Source organism: Sinohyriopsis cumingii, chromosome 13 (genome assembly GCF_028554795.1).
Source record: "Sinohyriopsis cumingii isolate HCF-2022 chromosome 13, ASM2855479v2, whole genome shotgun sequence".
Classification (NCBI taxonomy): Eukaryota; Metazoa; Mollusca; class Bivalvia; order Unionida; family Unionidae; genus Sinohyriopsis; species Sinohyriopsis cumingii.
Genome location: NC_142973.1, coordinates 69,121,850 through 69,143,571, shown reverse-complemented (window position 1 = coordinate 69,143,571; position 21,722 = coordinate 69,121,850). Strand labels below are relative to the sequence as shown.

Below are 21,722 nucleotides of genomic sequence, written 5' to 3'. Positions count from 1 at the left end.
GTCTAAACAACAGGATATTAAAAGAAAACAATATTTTTAAAACATTCTGATTTCAAATTTCCATATGATTAAAACAGTATATAATAGATTCATTAAAAAAATCACAGGAATGCACAATGATTTGTCAACATGCACATCTTTGAAATAATCAACATGAAGCAAGTGATAATATTACTTGATTACAGGTGTAACACAGGTGTAGTTAAATTCAAAAGTAAATTTCTAACCTGATGATGAGTGGCTGGAGGTTTTGGAAGTGTTATCACTGCTGTCAGCACTGGACACAATGATGCTCCCTGGGCCAGAGTGCAATGTACAGGAGGCATGAAGGGAGCATGGAGGTTTGCCCACCTTTGGAAGATCTGCTGCACACTTAAGCAAGCTGTACACTGGGTCCACAGGGCCAGCTGGAATAAGATCAAACTATACATGTAACACAGTGTATGTATGTGCAATTCTACAGGTAATTCTTTTTTCTTTCTTTATTATTCCATTATAAGCTTATAAACATTATATATATATATATATATATATATATATATATATATATATATATATATATATATATATATATATATATATATATATATATATATATATATATATATATATATATATACCCCACCATCAATGTTCACAAGGTATTGACACAGACATGAAATTTTGTAATAAAAATTTCATCTGTGATATCAGTGCTGCAAATTATCTATGTAAGTTTATTCACATTCTTCAGGTAGATCATCATCATTATTATCCACAACATTATCATTGTTATATACATCATCATCATTGTTATACACATCATCATCATTGTTATACACATCATCATCATTGTTTTGCACATCATCATCATTGTTTTGCACATCATCATCATTGTTGTGCACATCATCATCATTGCTATGCACATTATCATCACTGTTATGCACATCATCATCATTGTTTTGCACATCATCATCATTGTTATACACATCATCATCATTGTTATACACATCATCATCATTGTTATACACATCATCATCATTGTTATGCACATCATCATCATTGTTATACACATCATCATCATTGTTATACACATCATCATCATTGTTATACACATCATCATCATTGTTTTGCACATCATCATCATTGTTATACACATCATCATCATTGTTGTGCACATCATCATCATTGTTATGCACATCATCATCATCATTGTTATGCACATCATCATCATTGTTTTGCACATCATCATTGTTATACACATCATCATCATTGTTATACACATCATCATCATTGTTATACACATCATCATCATTGTTATACACATCATCATCATTGTTATACACATCATCATCATCATTGTTATACACATCATCATTGTTATGCACATCATCATCATTGTTATGCACATCATCATTGTTATACACATCATCATCATTGTTATACACATCATCATCATTGTTTTGCACATCATCATCATTGTTATGCACACCATCATCATCATTGTTATACACATCATCATCATTGTTATACACATCATCATCATTGTTATACACATCATCATCATTGTTATACACATCATCATCATTGTTATGCACATCATCATCATCATTGTTATGCACATCATCATCATTGTTTTGCACATCATCATTGTTATACACATCATCATCATTGTTATACACATCATCATCATTGTTATACACATCATCATCATCATTGTTATACACATCATCATCATTGTTACATACATCATCATAATTGTTATACACATCATCATCATTGTTATGCACATCATCATCATCATTGTTATGCACATCATCATCATTGTTTTGCACATCATCATTGTTATACACATCATCATCATTGTTATACACATCATCATCATTGTTATACACATCATCATTGTTATACACATCATCATTGTTATGCACATCATCATCATTGTTATGCACATCATCATCATTGTTATACACATCATCATCATTGTTATACACATCATCATTGTTATACACATCATCATTGTTATGCACATCATCATCATTGTTATGCACATCATCATTGTTATACACATCATCATCATTGTTATACACATCATCATCATTGTTTTGCACATCAGCATCATTGTTATGCACATCATCATCATCATTGTTATGCACATCATCATCATTGTTTTGCACATCATCATTGTTATACACATCATCATCATTGTTATACACATCATCATCATTGTTATACACATCATCATCACTGTTATGCACATCATCATCATTGTTATACACATCATCATCATTGTTTTGCACATCATCATCATTGTTATGCACATCATCATCATCATTGTTATACACATCATCATCATTGTTTTGCACATCATCATTGTTATACACATCATCATCATTGTTTTGCACATCATCATTGTTATACACATCATCATCATTGTTTTGCACATCATCATCATTGTTATGCACATCATCATCATCATTGTTATGCACATCATCATCATTGTTTTGCACATCATCATTGTTATACACATCATCATCATTGTTATACACATTATCATCATTGTTTTGCACATCATCATTGTTATGCACATCATCATTGTTATACACATCATAATCATTGTTATACACATCATCATCATTGTTATGCACATCATCATCATCATTGTAATGCACATCATCATCATCATCATCGGTATGCACATCATCCTTATGCACATCATCATCATCATTGTTATACACATCATTACCATCATTGTTATGCACATCATCATTGTTATACTCATCAATCTCATTGTTAACACATCATCACCATTGTTATGAACAAAATTATCATTGTTATGCACACTATCATCATTGTTATGCACATCATCATTGTTATATACATCATCATTGTTATACACATCATAATCATTGTTATGCACATCATCATTGTTATATACATCATCATTGTTATACACATCATCATCATCCTTATGCACATCATCATAATCATTGTTATGCACATCATCATCATTGCTATGCACATTATCATCACTGTTATGCACATAATCATCATTGTTAGGCACATCATCATTGTTATACAAATCATCATCATTGTTAGGCACATCATCATTGTTATGCACATCATCATCATTGCTATGCACATCATCATTGTTATACACATCATCATTGTTATGCACTTCATCATTGTTATACACATCATCATTGTTATACACATCATCATTGTTATGCACTTCATCATCATTGTTATACACATCATCATTGTTATACACATCATCATTGTTATGCACTTCATCATCATTGTTATACACATCATCATTGTTGTGCACATCATCATCATTGTTATGGACATCATCATCATTGTTATGCACACTGTTATCATTGTTATGCATACCATTATCATTGTTGTGCACATCATCATCATTGTTATGGACATCATCATCATTGTTATGGACATCATCATCATTGTTATGCACACCATTATCACTGTTATGCATACCATTATCATTGTTGTGCACATCATCATCATTGCTATGCACATCATCATCATTGTTATGCACACTGTTATCATTGTTATGGACATCATCATCATTGTTATGCACACCATTATCACTGTTATGTACACCATTATAATTGTTATGCATGCCATTATCATTGCTGTGCACATCATCATCATTGTTATGCACACTGTTATTATTATGCACATCATATCACTGTTATGCACACCATTATAATTGTTATGCACACCATTATCACTGTTATGCACACCATTATAATTGTTATGCACACCATTATCACTGTTATGCACACCATTATAATTGTTATGCACACCATTATCACTGTTATGCATGCCATTATCATTGTTGTGCAGATTATCATCATTGTTATGCACATCATCATTATTGTTATGCACACCATTATAATTGTTATGCACACCATTATCACTGTTATGCACACCATTATAATTGTTATGCACACCATTATCACTGTTATGCACACCATTATAATTGTTATGCACACCATTATCACTGTTATGCACACCATTATAATTGTTATGCACACCATTATAATTGTTATGCACACCATTATAATTGTTATGCACACCATTATCACTGTTATGCACACCATTATAATTGTTATGCATGCCATTATCATTGTTGTGCACATCATCATCATTGTTATGGACATCATCATCATTGTTATGGACATCATCATCATTGTTATGCACACCATTATCACTGTTATGCATACCATTATCATTGTTGTGCACATCATCATCATTGCTATGCACATCATCATCATTGTTATGCACACTGTTATCATTGTTATGGACATCATCATCATTGTTATGCACACCATTATCACTGTTATGTACACCATTATAATTGTTATGCATGCCATTATCATTGCTGTGCACATCATCATCATTGTTATGCACACTGTTATTGTTATGCACACCATATCACTGTTATGCACACCATTATAATTGTTATGCACACCATTATCACTGTTATGCACACCATTATAATTGTTATGCACACCATTATCACTGTTATGCACACCATTATAATTGTTATGCACACCATTATCACTGTTATGCATGCCATTATCATTGTTGTGCAGATTATCATCATTGTTATGCACATCATCATTATTGTTATGCACACCATTATAATTGTTATGCACACCATTATCACTGTTATGCACACCATTATAATTGTTATGCACACCATTATCACTGTTATGCACACCATTATAATTGTTATGCACACCATTATCACTGTTATGCACACCATTATAATTGTTATGCACACCATTATCATTGTTATGCACACCATTATAATTGTTATGCACATCATCATCATTGTTATGCACATCATCATCATTGCTATGGACATTATCACCATTGTTATGGACATTATCACCATTGTTATTGACATTATCACCATTGTTATGGACATTATCATCATTGTTATGGACAATATCACCATTGTTATGCACATCATCATTGTTATGCACATCATCATTGTTATGCACATCATCATTGTTATGCACACCATTATCACTGTTATGCACACCATTATAATTGTTATGCATGCCATTATCATTGTTGTGCACATCATCATCATTGTTATGCACACTGTTATCATTGTTATGCACACCATTATCATTGTTATGCACATCATCATCATTGCTATGGACATTATCACCATTGTTATGGACATTATCACCATTGTTATTGACATTATCACCATTGTTATGGACATTATCACCATTGTTATGGACATTATCATCATTGTTATGCACATCATCATCAAGTTAGTGCAAGTAAAGTTTATAGAGTGTGAGCTGAAAGTTACCAAGAACTTTTTTCTTTAAAATTATTAAAAGTATACTTACAGCTTTGACACTGTGGTTCATCCTGTTCAATGGAGTCTGGTTTCTTTTTGTGCACACTCCCTTTCTTGCTCTGAAAAGAGTAAATTTAATTGAACATTTTATTTTTGAATAATGTTAAGTTATAAGGTCAAATGTAATAAATCAGACACATTACAAAGAGTAGGGTGTTTGCTAAGGTTGCAATGATATTCTGATATTGACATATCAAGATATCATGATGCACCTCTGCTGTGATATTATTGCAATATACAATTTTAACATGTGATACTTTGCTCATATTTATGCAATATGAAACATAATATCAAAACTTTAACAAAGTTTTCAAATTAAAGCAAAAGCAACAATTGTAAAAAATTCAATTTACTGTGCCATAACCAAGTATAAGTCAACAAGTCATAACTTTATTTGAACCCTATTTTCTATGAGTTGTCTAACCAACTTAGAAAAAAAATTCAAAACAAATCAAACAAATGGTACCTGTTCAGTTGTACCTGTCCCACATAGAATTTAAACAGCATGCAACCTGACTGTAGTGACTTTGGTTTAACCAATCATTGAAATTCAGAAATTATGCATAATGTGGACCAGAAACTTTCACATCTGCAGTCACAAGAGAAGAGTGAATTAAACAGCTATTATGTGAATTTGAACACTTGCTTCCAAATGTTCAAATTCAAACAAAAAAAATCTACCAAAGCACTGAAATTGAAGATTGTACACTTGTGAAACAGCATCCTTAGAGAACGAATCCTCTCAAACAGAAATGTTGGAAAAAAAGAAATTCAGTTTTTGCAACAGAATGATTGCATATAATCAAGTAAAAGTAACTGGAGTTTGCCAGGTATTCTTGTTTTGAAACCAGACAATACTTTCTTCTTGTGCACCAACTAAAGAAAAGTGAACAGTGTCACCAAAACTGATTCATTTCAAATTCCAAAAATCAATGATTACATTGACAAAATTGAAAATGCAAAATGTCACCAAATTTGACATTCTGAAAGGATTTCTGGAGAATTCCACTCAAGTAAAGTGCAAAGGACATTTTGGCATTAAGAATTCCAGATGGACTTGATCAATATAAAGTGATGCCATTTGGTATGAAAGGCTCTCTTTCAACTTTCCCATGTTTAACATCTGGTCTTGCTAATTGTGATGCTAACATTGACGACATCATCATCTACAGTGACACCTGGATAGATAACTTGGAAACCATTCAGAAATTCTTTGATTGACTCAGTCATGCACATTTGACATTTAAGTAAAAGTGAGTTTTGCCATATTTGTGTTTCATTTTTAGGACATACTGTTGGAAATGGACAAGATAAACCTATAGAAGTTAAGGTCAAGGCTATCTCTGAATTCACAGTGCCTATCAGTAAAAAGCAACTGATGCGATTTTTGGGTATAACTGGATTTTACTGGAAATTTTATTCAAACTTTTCCATAATTGCTGAACCTCTAATTTGCTGTGTAAGAAAACCCAGTTTCCTAGGTCTGAAAAATGTCAGGAGACATCTGATAAATTAAAGGCCATATTTAAGAGTGCACCAAATATATCAGCTCCAATTTTCATTTATTTAAAACATCTGTTGATGTGGGTGGAGTATTGATTCATTAAGACATATATAGTGTGGATCATCCAGTGTTAATTTTGAAAAAAGTTAAACAAGCACCAGATAAATTATTCCACTATCAAGCATGAATGTTTAGCTTTGATGGCAGCTTTACAAGACTTTGAAGTTTATATTAGTTCAACTCATTCTCCAATTATTGTATTCAGTGATCACAACCCCCTTAATTTTATTAACAAAATGATAAACAAAATCAGAGATTGTAAAGGTGAAGCTTGATGTTGCAGGAATACAACAGTGACATAAGGGGCATCAAGGGAAAAGGTAATCTAACTGCAGATGCACTTTCACATGTACAGAAGTACTTTATTACTTTATGTACATTGTTTCCTTTTACCCTCATATATACTTCAGTGACCCCCCCACAATTTTTTTAACCCCCAGTTTTGATACCAAAATTTGTTTTTTTACTAAGTCTGACCCTCAGTTCTGACACCAAGGGGAATTTGGACTCCCAATCTTTCGTCCCTAAGGGTTTACTATAATGTATAATTTTGTGTCATTCATAAGACATTTAATCTTAATTATGATAGTATCATATGTATATTTGATTAATATGTAAAAGTAATAAGACATTTAATTTTAATTATAATAGTATCATATGTATATTTGATTAATATGTAAAAGTAAGCTTTATTGTATAATTGTTTTTTTTTTGTTTATGAGGTGAGGTGTTATGTATATTTAATTTGTATTGTGCTTTACCTTTGTAAATAATTGAGGGTAGGAGTTGGGCCTGCCTGCCTACTGTAATGTTCTTTTTAATAAACAACATATTACATAATTCTTGTCTTCGAATTTGTGTATATATATATATATATATATATATATATATATATATATATATATATATATATATATATATATATATATATATATATATATATATACAGCCACTTATGGTGTCTTGTCTCTGTGCATGTTAATCTGCCTTTTGTTTCAAAATAATTGATATATCTAAAGTAATTTTAAGTTGTATAATTTTATCATATCTTTTATCAGATCCTAGAAGTTTTTGGAAATGAATTTTGTTTCAAGTTTGATGGAAATTTACATTAAAGTGATCTTCATCCTGGTTCTCATACTTTGTCTTAGGCTTTATATAAGGAAGAAGTAATTAGAATTTCTTTAGTCCTATTTTAACATGTGACTAGCTGTGTTCAGTTTTTGAGAGGATAATTTATTCAAATTATTCACTAGAATTACAAAGTGTTCTTTGACTTTAATACTAAATCACTATTTTGGGATTATTGTGCATTCATTCAATGACATTTCTGATTATATCATTTTAACTATTAGCACATCAGCACTATTACAGGATATAGGTGAATCAGCACATTCAAAACTGGAATTCACTTGGAAGATCATGGAAATTCATTTGGAATACTCTATACTTTTGGACTTGAGATAGAACTTGTAGGACTATATGGGATTTGGTTACAAACAAACCATTTACATTTAACCCTACCTATGGTACTTAACACCATATCAAAATATTTTACTGTTACACACTTTTAAAGCTATTTGACTATGCTGACTTTTCTGTTTAGGTAAGATGTTAGATTGGTCACTTATACACTCATGAAAATTGATGTATGAGAACTACACAACCATAACCAAGGTTGGACACTGTGAACTATATAGACCACCTAGTTTAACCATCTACACATCTACACATCAGTAATAATGGATCATTCAGTGCATTATAAAAACACACACACACTTCTTATGTCTGCTGACAGCTTCTTGCTCACAAATGACAAAACCAGTTATCATAAATGATAAATCCTCTTTTACCACCCACAAGAACATGAACACCTATATTGTGTGTATATATGTGTGCAAGTAAATGTTATACCTTGCATCTATTACAGAATGTATCTTCCATCTGGCCAATGCATGTCATACAACTGTCAGCTATCAGTAAAGTTTCCAATAAAACACATAGCAACAGTAATTATCATTTTTTCCTTTTGAGAATTGCGTAGTGCGTTGCTATATAAAAAAATACTTTGTTACTAGGTGTATTTTATGCCAAGACTGACTGGATATAGCTGATGCAAATGTCTGTAAAACATAAAATGCTCTCTGTGTATATCCTGATCTTCGAAAGCAAGCCAACATCAGAATGATGCAAATATGTTATTTACCATAGATTTCTAGATGTGAGTTCTAACACTGCAGTAGCTCAGCTGGTATTCATAATCCATGGTCATGGATTTGATACCCACCCAGACTAGCCTTGTTGCCTGTCTAGGCCCAGACTAGCCTTGTTGCCTGTCTAGGCCCAGACTAGCCTTGTTGCCTGTCTAGGCCCTGACTAGCCTTGTTGCCTGTCTAGGCCCAGACTAGCCTTGTTGCCTGTCTAGGCATGTCCTTGGGAAAGACACTTACATACCTGCCAGAATATGACATGTCGTGTGATAAACATGATTTTTCAATCCTAAACCTTTTGACACTATCATATTTTGAACAACATGACTTTCCGTAATCTTAGATAAAAAACAAAAACAAAAATGAAAGATACTCTTATATGCCTGCAACCTGTAGAAATAATAAACAGACCTGTTGAATACACATGGAAAACTATCACCTTGGGGCAGATTATTGACCTGCTGAATACACATCGAAAACTATCCCCTTGGGACAGATTATTGACCTGCTGAATACACATCGAAAACTATCACCTTGGGGCAGATTATTGACCTGCTGAATACACATCAAAAACTATCACCTTGGGGCAGATTATTGACCTGCTGAATACACATCGAAAACTATCACCTTGGGGCAGATTATTGTTGCATAGATGATAAAACACAAGTTGCACAGAGAGAAACAACCACCACTGCACAGATTACATAATTGACTGATAAAAGCTAGAATAATGCTGTGTTAGGAATCCTTTCTGTGAGAGCCCATTGGACTAATTAGCATGGGTAAAAAACATTAAATTAGGTAAATCAATTAGAAGTGTGTGCTATAATTTTGATAGCTACAAATAATTTTTAAGAATTTGTTATTATGTACTTAAACTGCCCAATGTCATTTGTGTAGGTATTTTTCTAAAAATAAAAATGCTGTTTTGAAAGGTTTGTTTATATTATCAGAAGACGCACATTTCCATTTTCTGAAGCATATATTTTTCAAAGGTTCCTTTACATCCAATTTTCATTTATCTCTGTATCATATACGACATGCTTACAAAGTCCAGAGTCATTCCCAATGGTATTTTTCTAATGCTGATCTGAAAGGTTCCAAGAAAGCACCAAGCATCACCCATTCTTCTGAGACACCAACTTTTCAACACTTTGAATGGCATGAATTTTTTTTATTGATAAGACTCAACTTTGCTTCTCAAAATTAAATCTCTGATGACGAACTCACCATTCCTTGATCTTTATACCAGGAGGTATCATGAACCAGTAATTTATGTTAAAGTGTTGTACTATTAGCATGGCAGGACTGAATCTTAAAGATGCTGGCAATGTGAAAATGCAAAAGTCAAACAAAAAACTGACCAGTTTTTCTCCTCCTCCACTCTTCAGGCTTTTGAAAGCTTTTTTCCACATGCCCCTGATGATGGATGGGTTTTTCTTGTTTTCTTGATCTTCATCCAGGCTTCCATTTTGTTTTGGCATTAACAGCTCAATCTACAAGAGAGAGGCAGAGATAATTTATATCACTTTAAATATAATGATCCAGCTATGGTATTCAAGGTATTAAATAATAACGCACCCATGGCATTTCTATACCCCTTCTGTTTCATTATATTTCATAAGATGCATAGGGACTACAAACTGGAACATCCTAATGGTTGGATTATTGATATCCTTTTTGTGAACAAGTACTGATGTGGTTCAATCATTCTGTCATATATATATATATATATATATATATATATATATATATATATATATATATATATATATATATATATATATATATATATATATATATATATATATATATATATATATATATATATACACATATTTATATACATATTTATATATATATTTATATATATATATATACAAGTCATATGGTGAATAACAGTCCTTTCAAGTGCACTGGATCCAGCAAGGGATCATGTGTGTCAGGGATTGATTAAGATAAATGCAATAAACTGACAACGAACAGTGCAAAACTAGTATCTAGCTAGCCTAAATGATTTTGACTCTTAATGAGTCTTTTTCAAAAGCAAATACAAAACATAGACAAGACAAACAAATAAAACACAAAATCTTTGCAAAACTTTACATGGCCGTTTCTATGGAATTTAACCTTTAAATGTGTTATGTTTCAACTAGTTTATTTCAATTTGTTGCAGATGCTGGAAAATATTATTATTGACCTAGAAATCAATGAGCCATAATGACCATCTGTTGTTTTATGTAAATTTATGTAAACACAAATTAAACCCCAGATTTGTCATTGTTATAGTAGTAATTATCGGCTATTAAGCAAATTTAGATAATTGTTTAAAAGAAATGTGTCAGTTGCAAAAGATAATTTTATTTGTGCATGGCTGTATTTTTCTAGTCTTCTTAGTTTAAACCACTTGGTTTCAATATTCTAAGGTGGCGTATACAGTAAGATTCCTTTTCTTTCCTGGTTTCGGAACTTCAGTTGGGATTGTGAGCAATTGCAATAAGTGTTATATCACTAAAAGTGTGGCATGGGGAGGAGAAGTGTTCTATGACCGGGCTTCTGTACAGCTTCTTTGTCACTTATAACTTAATGGATATCTGTAATATTATATTTAATGAAATTACCACGGATGCAGTTTTATTTATAATGATAATAATAAAACTTCTTTATTTATTGACAGTAGCTCAATTAGAATACAGATGTATCAAGTCTCCCTTGAGGCCTTCTGCTACATTCGAATATTCTACATGCATGTATCTTACTAACAAAACATATAAGAAAGAAATAAAATCATAACATTCAACAAAGAATAATATTGTAATATGACTGTATATTATTCTGAATATAATCAGTCATGGGCCAAACATCCTGTAAGAATTCCTCTGGATAATAGGGAGGAGGCGGGTTGCTGATCCAATCCCCTTCCTTAGCCTACACCAGGTGGGCAGACTCCCATTCCTGTATAGAATATGATAAAAGAGTGGAGAGAGGGTCTGATCCCTATCTGTATAACATAAGGCCTCTGAATGATGACTGGTGAATCTGACCAGTCATCTGTCACTTGAATGAAACACTTCATTCCAAACAAACGATTGGCATATGAAGCTAGCCAAAACTGTTTTAAACTAGTACCCTCTTGTGGATGATAGATCAGTTACTTCCCATAGCACGTACATATAGATTAGCCATTACAAAAGCTAATTTCATAGGTTAGGTATTTAACATGGTAACTTGCATGATGTCCACATACCCTGACTTGTGAGAAAAACATGATGGCGAACAGATTAAATTGGAGAAAATGACAAAAGTCTTCTGATAAAGACCCCATGTTAATATAACTTTCCTCTGAAGAATAACTATAACAAGATTTTCATGACAGCAACTAAGGTGGCAATACTGGATGTGAAATCTGTACTATTTTCATTTCAGTACAACTAAATATTACAAGAAGTCTTTTGGTGAAAACCTCAGCGGATAAAATGTTGCTTTTATGAGGAGTAGTGGTTATAATATTTTTCAAAAATAACTGCCATGGAGGCCATATTTGCTGTTAGATCAGCACCATTTTCATTTAGATTCAGTGCAATGTCATCAAATGTATTTTAATGAAAACCTCATTCAGGACTAGGAGGAATAAAAAGATATTTATTGATACACTGAAATAAAACTATTCCTTTAAATAATGATACAATATCAACATACTACAACCCTCTCAATGCTAACATATATTTTTATTTCATCTATTTCATTTTCTTTATTCATAATGTCTATATGCTTTATGCTTATATTTATCTCATTAATCTTTTGGACATAAAATCAGGACCATTTTCATCTCATACCAGTTAGACATCATAAGAAGTCTTTAGTAAAAAAAAAACATGATCTGAAAATGGACAGCATACAACCATACATGGAACAGAAAAAATGGGTCAGGTCAGGACAGACCAGGAGATTTTCCAAAATTTGGTCAGGAATTTTGATCTCAGAATAGGCAAGATTTTCAACCACATGATTTTTAGCATATAAAAAACTACTGAACAAATTTAAATTTCATTTCAATACTAAAATATCTCAGCTAATCAGCCCTTTCACAGTAACCTGTTGCCATTCATGCTCTCCTTATATGTACCACAAGCATTTTCAACATTTCTTAGGAAATCATTGCTGGATTATATTGGTGACAGTCCCCAACATTGCTGATCTTACTTAAGAGATGATGTACTAATACTGGATACAGTTTCCTGTAGAGTCAACCTGAAGTTTCCTCAGAATAGGAAATGTCCTTTCAGTGGCTGCATTGGAATGTGGAAATGTTAGTGCAACTCCACAGAGTCAACCTAGAAATTTAAATTGTTTCCTGTCTGTGAGTGAATTACGACTGTCTGGGTCCAATGTTCTTTTAATGTCAGTAAGATTCTCCACATGAAGCACAAACACATACATTATACCAACACACCCTTTTTAACTTTAAGCCTAATTTGCAGATACTTTTGTTGTCATCATAATCATCACCAATGCCACTCTTTAATAATAATAAACAAACCAAAAACAATTATCACTTCCTAGTATTACAGATGAAGACAAAGACCTCATTCATCCCAGGTATTGTGGATTATACTGGCAGTTAGTGATATATAATTTAGTCTGGTTTACAGTCATGTTTACAAAGGATTAAATCAAGGCCAGTTGTGTTAACATAAGTGTTGGGATTATAGGTCATTCATACAAGTGTTAAATGTATATTTTGCCTAAAAATCATTTTCACTGGTCAATGTGGTTTGCAGGTGATTACACACTACAGTTTGTTCACATAATAAAGTATTATTAATTGTTATTATTATTATTATTATTATTATTATTATTATTATTATTATTACAAGATTATGATTTCTTATGAACAATAGATCAGTCACAATATTAGTAGTTTTTGTCCATTTGCATGAGATATTTTGTGCAATTTCAGTGAGGGAACATTTTCTTTACTAGATCTGAAAAATGATATGCTACCAGAAATGGGAGATTAGGTTTGGTTATAAAGATGGCAAACAGTGTCTTGGCAAGTGTAACTTTATCTACATTTGATGCAGATTTCATGCATATGGATTTCAGTGATGGCATATTTTTATGTCACCATTAATATGCTTTTATGTGCATTATTGCCCTAAATATATTTCATTTAAACCACCAAGTGTTAAAAAATGGAACAAATTTAAGTTTTGAATAATAATTTTGAATATATGGAAGATTTCAGTGACTGATGGGAGGGTCAGGACATACCTTTTGGTGATAACGTTAATTTTTGTTGATACTCTTGCTGAAGGCATTACTATATTTCAAACAGTTCCCAGATCAGAAGATTATTTTCAAAAAGATTACATGAAAGGAGTGTTCACCTCTGCCTTCATCCCACTCCCATCCCTTCCATTTGTTATGGATCTGTATTTAGTAATGCATGTTTTGTAAATCACAATTGTGTTGGCATGTTTAGAAGACTAAAGTCCTTTTTTTCATGTGATATGGCATAACTTGGTATGTATGGATGCAGATCTATGGTGTTCAAGTGTCAAGTTAGACAGGCAGATAGAAAAGATGACTACTGTAGGGTTCCTGCATATGGATGCAGGGCCCAAATTATTACATGAAGTTTAAGCCTATAACAATCACCACGTACAGATGATATCATGGGTAATTTACCTATCTGATGAATCAGCTCCATCTGTTTATTCAGGAGCTCTCCACAATGGAGGTGAACTGTTTCAAACTCTAAGTGATTACATCGTGTAAAGCATATGTAAGATTGAGACTGATTTAAACCATGAATTTAAGTGGTAACAAGACATCAGACATGCACAGACAAAAGTTCCAAGAAAGTGATTATGTTTAATGCTAGTTTTACTAGTCACTTTCATCCCACAAGGCATGCATGGATTGAGAACTGTGCACTCAGCAAATGAAATTGTGCATTTTGACCAAAGGGTATATTCATGCCTGTTTTGTAATTTTGAGCTTATAAGCAGGTGTTATGTTGATATTTAAAAGCTCATGATAGATGCATGAAATTTTATGGACAGATAACAACTGACTGTGTGCAAGAGACAGAGAGCATGAGAGTGGACACAGAATAAAGAGTCATTGGGGGTGGGGGTGGAATGTATGGACAGAGAAAAATACCTATAACCTGTTAAATTATGCAAAAGCAAGAGGCCTTCAAAGAGACTGATGCTCTACTGGTGAAAGTGAATTGACAGGAATCCAGATAAGCCTATTTTTTATTAGCTGCTAAGCATTGAAACCATATCTGATATTCTAGAGTTATAATAAAATGTTTAAACTGGCCAGTGTGGCAGCCATATTCATTCAGGATCAACTAGATATCATTGTTAAAAATCTTGTATCAACGTGACCATTCATGCAGAAGGAGCAGCAATAACAAGATTCTCAAGATGGCCACCACAGTGAAAGTGGCAATGGCAAGAAATTATGGGCCCCCACTTAATTCAATACTGGGTCTCTCTCTTGGTAAAATTTAAAGAATGTTTGATAGGCATTTTAGGTTTCCAACCAACCAACCCCTATTATGGGGATTGCTTGGGCAGTTGCTAAGTCACTGTATGGTGGCAATAATGGATCTAAGATTGGCATCATTTTCATTTAGGACCAACCAGACACCAAAGAAGTCTTCTGATGGACCCCCCACCCTCTTTAATACAACCATCCATTTAGGAGGAGATGGTAATACAACATTTTTAAAATGACTACCATGATGGTCATATTGGATGTCAGGTGGGCACCATTTTCATTTAGGACAAACCTCACATCATAAGCAGTCTTATGTAGAAAACCCCATGTCAATACTACTTCCTGTCCAGGAGTAATAGTAGTAATAAAAAGATTTTCAAGATGGCCACTGTGGTGGTCATAGTGGATGCTTGAGCAGTAACCATTTGCCTTTAGGACCAACTAGACATAATAGGAAACCTTTCAGCAAGAACTGCATGTCCATAAGATTTTCTGCTCAAGAAAAGAGACAAGAATTTAAAGATGGCTGCCACAGTGGCCATATTAAATGTCTGGTCAGAATCATTTTCATTTAGGACCAAGATGACATCATAATAAGTCTTGCAGCAATATAGCACACATCAATATGATTTCCATTCAAGAGCAGTGATAATAAATAACAAGAGTTTCAATACAGCCAATGTGGAGGCCATATTGGATGTCCATGCAGTACCATTTTCATTTAGGACCAACTAGACCATGAGACAAATGTGTGCAAAGCTTCATGGCAGTCTTTTAATTACTTTGGTGAAGTATCAAAAAACAAATTTGTGTTAATCAATAAAAGGATGGCAGACAATAGGCCATCACTAAAAGCCATACTGTATAATGACCAGTAGAGCTAACAGAAGGTAAGAGGCTGAATGGCAGACATCTTGGAAGAGTAAACTATGGAAATGATCTAGAGAAAAATACAAGAAGGAGTGAGTAAGGGTCAAATAGTATAGGTTCTTTGGTTCAGCCAACTGGGATTCATAATTAAAAATAAATCTGGGAAGATAGGCTAACTTACATTACTCATCATTACTTGCCATGGCTAAATATTAACTCATTAACATCCAAGCAGGGAGTCAATGGCTCCAAATACTTTCCGAGATTAGCTTCCACGTTCAGTACAAACTGATGCTGATCAAACATGAAAGAGAGTTATTAACTACTCATGGATGGTATTTTTAACATGCTTTTGCATTTTGTCTACGCCATTAACGATACCAAAATTGAATTAAAGATGCACTGAGGTTTAGGTATTTCTTTCATGAAGATACCATAGTGTCAAGTTTTGAAAAGTAGGGAGAGGGCTCATATTCTAGCATGAACCTTGTTGCAAAAATGATGGATATTTTATATTCTGAGTGTGATGTAGGCTTTACTTCACTGACCGGTCTGATAACTATTAAGCTAGAGTAGTGGATGTTTCTGACTACGGTAAGTTACAAGTTGTCCTGGGTTTGATTACTGATGAAACCCATATTTTATTTACTTTTAATTACATTTGGAGCTATGAAACCCTCAATAGGATAACACTTACAATGTATGAAAGTATTTTGAAGAAGTCATCAAGTATAATGAAACCCTAAACTGAAGGTAGCATAATAACTTCATTATTTGAGACTTAATTTTGACCAGACTGAAGGGTATCCACTAAGTGAGGCAAAGTTTTAACACTTTAATGGTTGGTTTCATAGCTGTATGTAAACACACAAGAAATTTTAAATTGTTTCACATATTAACTAATATTTTAAATTCTTGGTCATTAAGATCTAAATCGTCAAAAAGTGATCTCAGTAAATGTTGAACTAGTCCGCTTCATACAGGTATAACCTGATCCAACTGTACACTGTTTAAATGAAGCCAATAGTAAGATGTGAATCACAAAGGACTTTGCTCTTTTCAATTTCTTTGGCATAGCCTTAAACAGAAGAACTTCTCTTAGTATGCTGAATTTGGGAGAAGTCAGTCACATGATGATGCAAAATGCTGAAAATCCAACTTCTTCAAAGTCTCAAAAATACTGAGGCTCAAAATAGCTTTAGCTGAAATACAATATTCCTCAGAAAAGTTAAGGTGTGGAAAGTAAAATAAAAGGAAGGGCAATCAGATGCAATGACTCTTCTAAATGATAATGGTAATTAAACATATTCAAAAGTCTCATTATTATAAAACTGCATGCCAAATATAGTCAAAATCTGACAAAGCTAAGTAGAGTTATGCTGTGGAAGCCAAAGTCATGAGGTTGGTCAATCATGGGCCACAACTCTGTAAATGTTGTATAACGCTGGACATGAAAATAGTTCAAGTTCTCAGGATAAAAAACTATATGCCAAATCTGGCTGAAATACAACACAACATTTATGAAAGCTATGCTGCAGAGCAAAGTCTAGAGGACAGGCAATCAGGTGCCATAAAATCCTGGAGAGCATGAGGTGGAATTCTGAAATCAAACTTATTCAAGAGCCTTGTCATACCTGAGGGCATAATCCAAATCTGCTTTATGTCCAACACAATTTGGTGAAGATAATTTGCAGAAACTAAAGTCATGAGAATGAGCAACCAGGGGGACATAACTCTTAATAAATGATACTAAACCCATAAAAAGCATTTATAAGACAATGTTCATACCAGATTCCCTAAGACCATGTTGAATGATCCTCAAGCTTTGCCAGTTACAAGCAACATCCCATGTAAATATATAATGTTTACTGTCAGTTACAAGCAATATCCCATGTAAATATATAATGTTTTACTGTCAAGAGCCACAGCCCTATCCAAGATCGAGTTGACAATACAAAAGAACCATTTAAAGTACTTCTAGACTGACCTATGAAACAATGCACACACCAGGCTGCATTACAATATGTTTAATGGTTCAAGGAACTTGTGTAGTCGAGATGTAATATTGATGGAAAAGGCAACAACTCCATCTAGATTGGGTTTGACATCATGAAGCCTTAAAAGGCACATTTACATGTGATAGACTATTCACCAAATGACATCCAATTATGTGTAAGGGTTGTGGAGCTATGCTAGCTAAAGGTAACCTCTTATGGGAAGATATGAACCTAATATCAATGACCATAACTCTAGGAACAAGAGTCCCTTGAAGGCACTGGCACTCTACTGTGCAAAAAGAATTTCCAGGAATTCAAGATAAGACCATTTCTTCCTTTAACCTGCTGAGTGGTGAAACTATGCCTGATATTCTTCAGCAATAACAACATTTTCAAATTAGCTGCTATGGTCTATATATTTGATGTCAGATTGACGCCATTTTCATTTACAACAAAGTAGACATAATTGGAAATCTGCTGGTCAAAACCTTATGTAATTCATGATCATCCATTATTGGTAGTAGTGACATGATTTTCATGAAAGCCATTGAGTCATCCATATCAGATGTACAACTGGGACCATTTTCATTTAGGGCCAACCAGGTCCTAGAAGTAGTTTACTAGTGGAAACCAGATGCTGATATTGTCATCCATTTGGAAGCAGAGATAATAACATTTTCAATATAGTCACCAATGTGGCAATATTGTGGGTTAGTCATTTTCATTTATGACCAAGAAGAGACCACAAGAACTTTTCTGATAAAACTTCCCCCATGTCAAAATGACTTTATCTTTAGAAGAAGTAGCGCAAACACATTTTCAAGATGGTCAAATATTGGATGTCTGATTAGCACCATTTGCTACTAAAATCAACAGAACATTATGAGAAGTATCTCATTGATAACCCCTTGCTAATATGACCATTCATTCAGGAAAAGGAGTGATAATTTTTTTTTTCAAGCTAGCCACTTTGGCAGCCATATTAGATCCCAGATCAGCACCATCTTCATTTAGCACCAAGTAGATATCAGAAAAAGTCCTTTGGTGAAAATGCAAGTCAATAAGACTTTCCATTCAGAAGGCATAGTGATAAAAATATTTTCAAAATGACTGTCATGGTGGCTGAGTCTACTGGTCTTTTGATCAGCACCATTTTATTTCTATCTAGGTTCAACCAGACATCATAAGAAGTCTTTTAGTGAAAACTCAATGGATGACCATTTATTCAGGAGGAGTAGCAATAACACAATTTTCAAAATTGCTGCCATGGTTGCCATAATGGACACCACATCATCACTATTTTCATTAAGGACCAAGTAGAAATTAGTAGAAATCTTTTAGTGAAAATCCCAAGTTGATATGCCCATCCATCAAAAGTAGTGCCAATAACAAGATTTTCAAGATGGCTACCATCCTGAAAATCAGATTGGCACCATTTTCATTTGAGATTAAGTAGACATTACAAGAAGTCTTCTAGTATAAAATCCATGCTGATATGACCATCCATAGAAATAAACAGATTTTCAAAATGGTTACTGTGGTGGCCATATTAAATTTGTGAACAGTACCATTTTCATCTAGGACCAACTAGACCATGGGATGAATGTGTGTGTAAAATTTCATGGCAATCCTGCAACTATATTAGGAGGAGTAGCAATAACCAACTTGTGCTAACAAATGGATGGGCGGTAGGCAATGGGTCAGACCATCCCAAAAGTTCTTCTGATCTGGGTCAGACCATCCCATTAGTTCTTCTGATCTGGGTCAGACCATCCCAAAAGCTCTTCTGATCTGGGTCAGAACATCCCATAAGTTCTTTTGATCTGGGTCAGACCATCCCGTAAGTTCTTCTGATCTGGGTCAGACCATCCTATACGCTCTTCTAATCTGGGTCAGACCATCCCATAAGTTCTTGTGATCTGAGTCAGACCATCCCATAAGCTCATCTGAGCTGGTTCAGACCATCCCTAAGTTATTCTGATTTGGGTCAGACCATCCCATAAGTTCTTCTGATCTGGGTCAGACCATCCCTAAGTTATTCTGATCTGGGTCGGACCATCCCATAAGTTCTTCTGATCATTGATCAGCAGAGCTAAAATTTTAGTTGATGAAATAAAACCCATAAAAGTCATTAAGGTCTTTTAAGACAATATGCAGATCAAACTATATCATGGTTCCTAAGCTGTGCTGGTTACAAGGATTTTGTATGATGGTGATGTAATGGCAAAACAGCAATAATATGGACAGTCACTGTATCCAAAATGGAGTTCATGAGACAAAACCCATAAAAGGCTCATTTAGGTCAATATGAAAATGTACATACCAAATTGCATCAGTCCATGTTGACTGATTCCTCAACCATACTGGTTACAAAGCTATTATGTCATTGATGGAAAAGGGCAATAACTTATTTCAATTTTGACCTGAAAAGATGACACCTTTAAAAGGCATATCTGCATGTAATATGCAATTCAAATACAAAATAACATCCAACTACATTAATGGCTGGATGGGCACAAGGACAGATGGAAATGCAGGTGCTTACTATAAGGTTCCTTTATCACAATGTAGGGCCTTCGTAACATGGGTGGGTTTAAGTTTTTATCAAGAGGGGCAATATGCAATATGTAAAAAGAAAATCTTGATCATGAAGAAGACAGTTGCAAACCAGTTCCTTGGTTAGTTGTACACTCAGTAGTAATTTAACATGCAGGTGGGCTGTACACATGTGCATTGTAAAACTGATACGTATGTTTAGAATATATATATTCTAAACATACAGGATGTATCAGTTTTACAATGCACATGTGTACAGCCCACCTGCATGTTAAATTACTACTGAGTGTATATATATATATAAGCATATCACCCTATTACAAGCCTTGCTCATGTTTTTCTTTTCATGAATATTTACATTCTTGCAGAACCTGTATACACCAATGTGCCGTCAAAGCTGTGTATACCCTGAAATAGAGCAATGTTTGACTTTGTACAGATGTATGCACATTTCAGTAAAATAAGCATATTTAACTGATTAGCTGTTGTTTGTTTACTCCTTTTAAAGTATTGCCTCATTTGATACAGTGCACACTTCAGTCTTTACACACCACGAATCTGACAGAAAACAAAAGTCAAATTCATACATGCACATGCCAAAAGTGCATTTTACAAAACAA

At 33.6% G+C, this 21,722-nt stretch overlaps 1 protein-coding gene across 1 annotated transcript in view; it reads right to left on the bottom strand.

The window, feature by feature from the left end:
• The window catches only part of LOC149785785 (uncharacterized), a 398,918-nt gene that overhangs the window by 75,862 nt on the left and 301,334 nt on the right, over positions 1 to 21,722 (bottom strand). The window contains exons 12-14 of the mRNA XM_089979704.1: positions 10,528 to 10,659; positions 5,388 to 5,448; positions 228 to 407 (exon numbers count right to left, since the gene is read on the bottom strand). Of these exons, the coding sequence (XP_089835830.1) occupies positions 228 to 407; positions 5,388 to 5,448; positions 10,528 to 10,659 (373 nt within the window). The remainder of the gene's footprint in view (positions 1 to 227; positions 408 to 5,387; positions 5,449 to 10,527; positions 10,660 to 21,722) is intronic.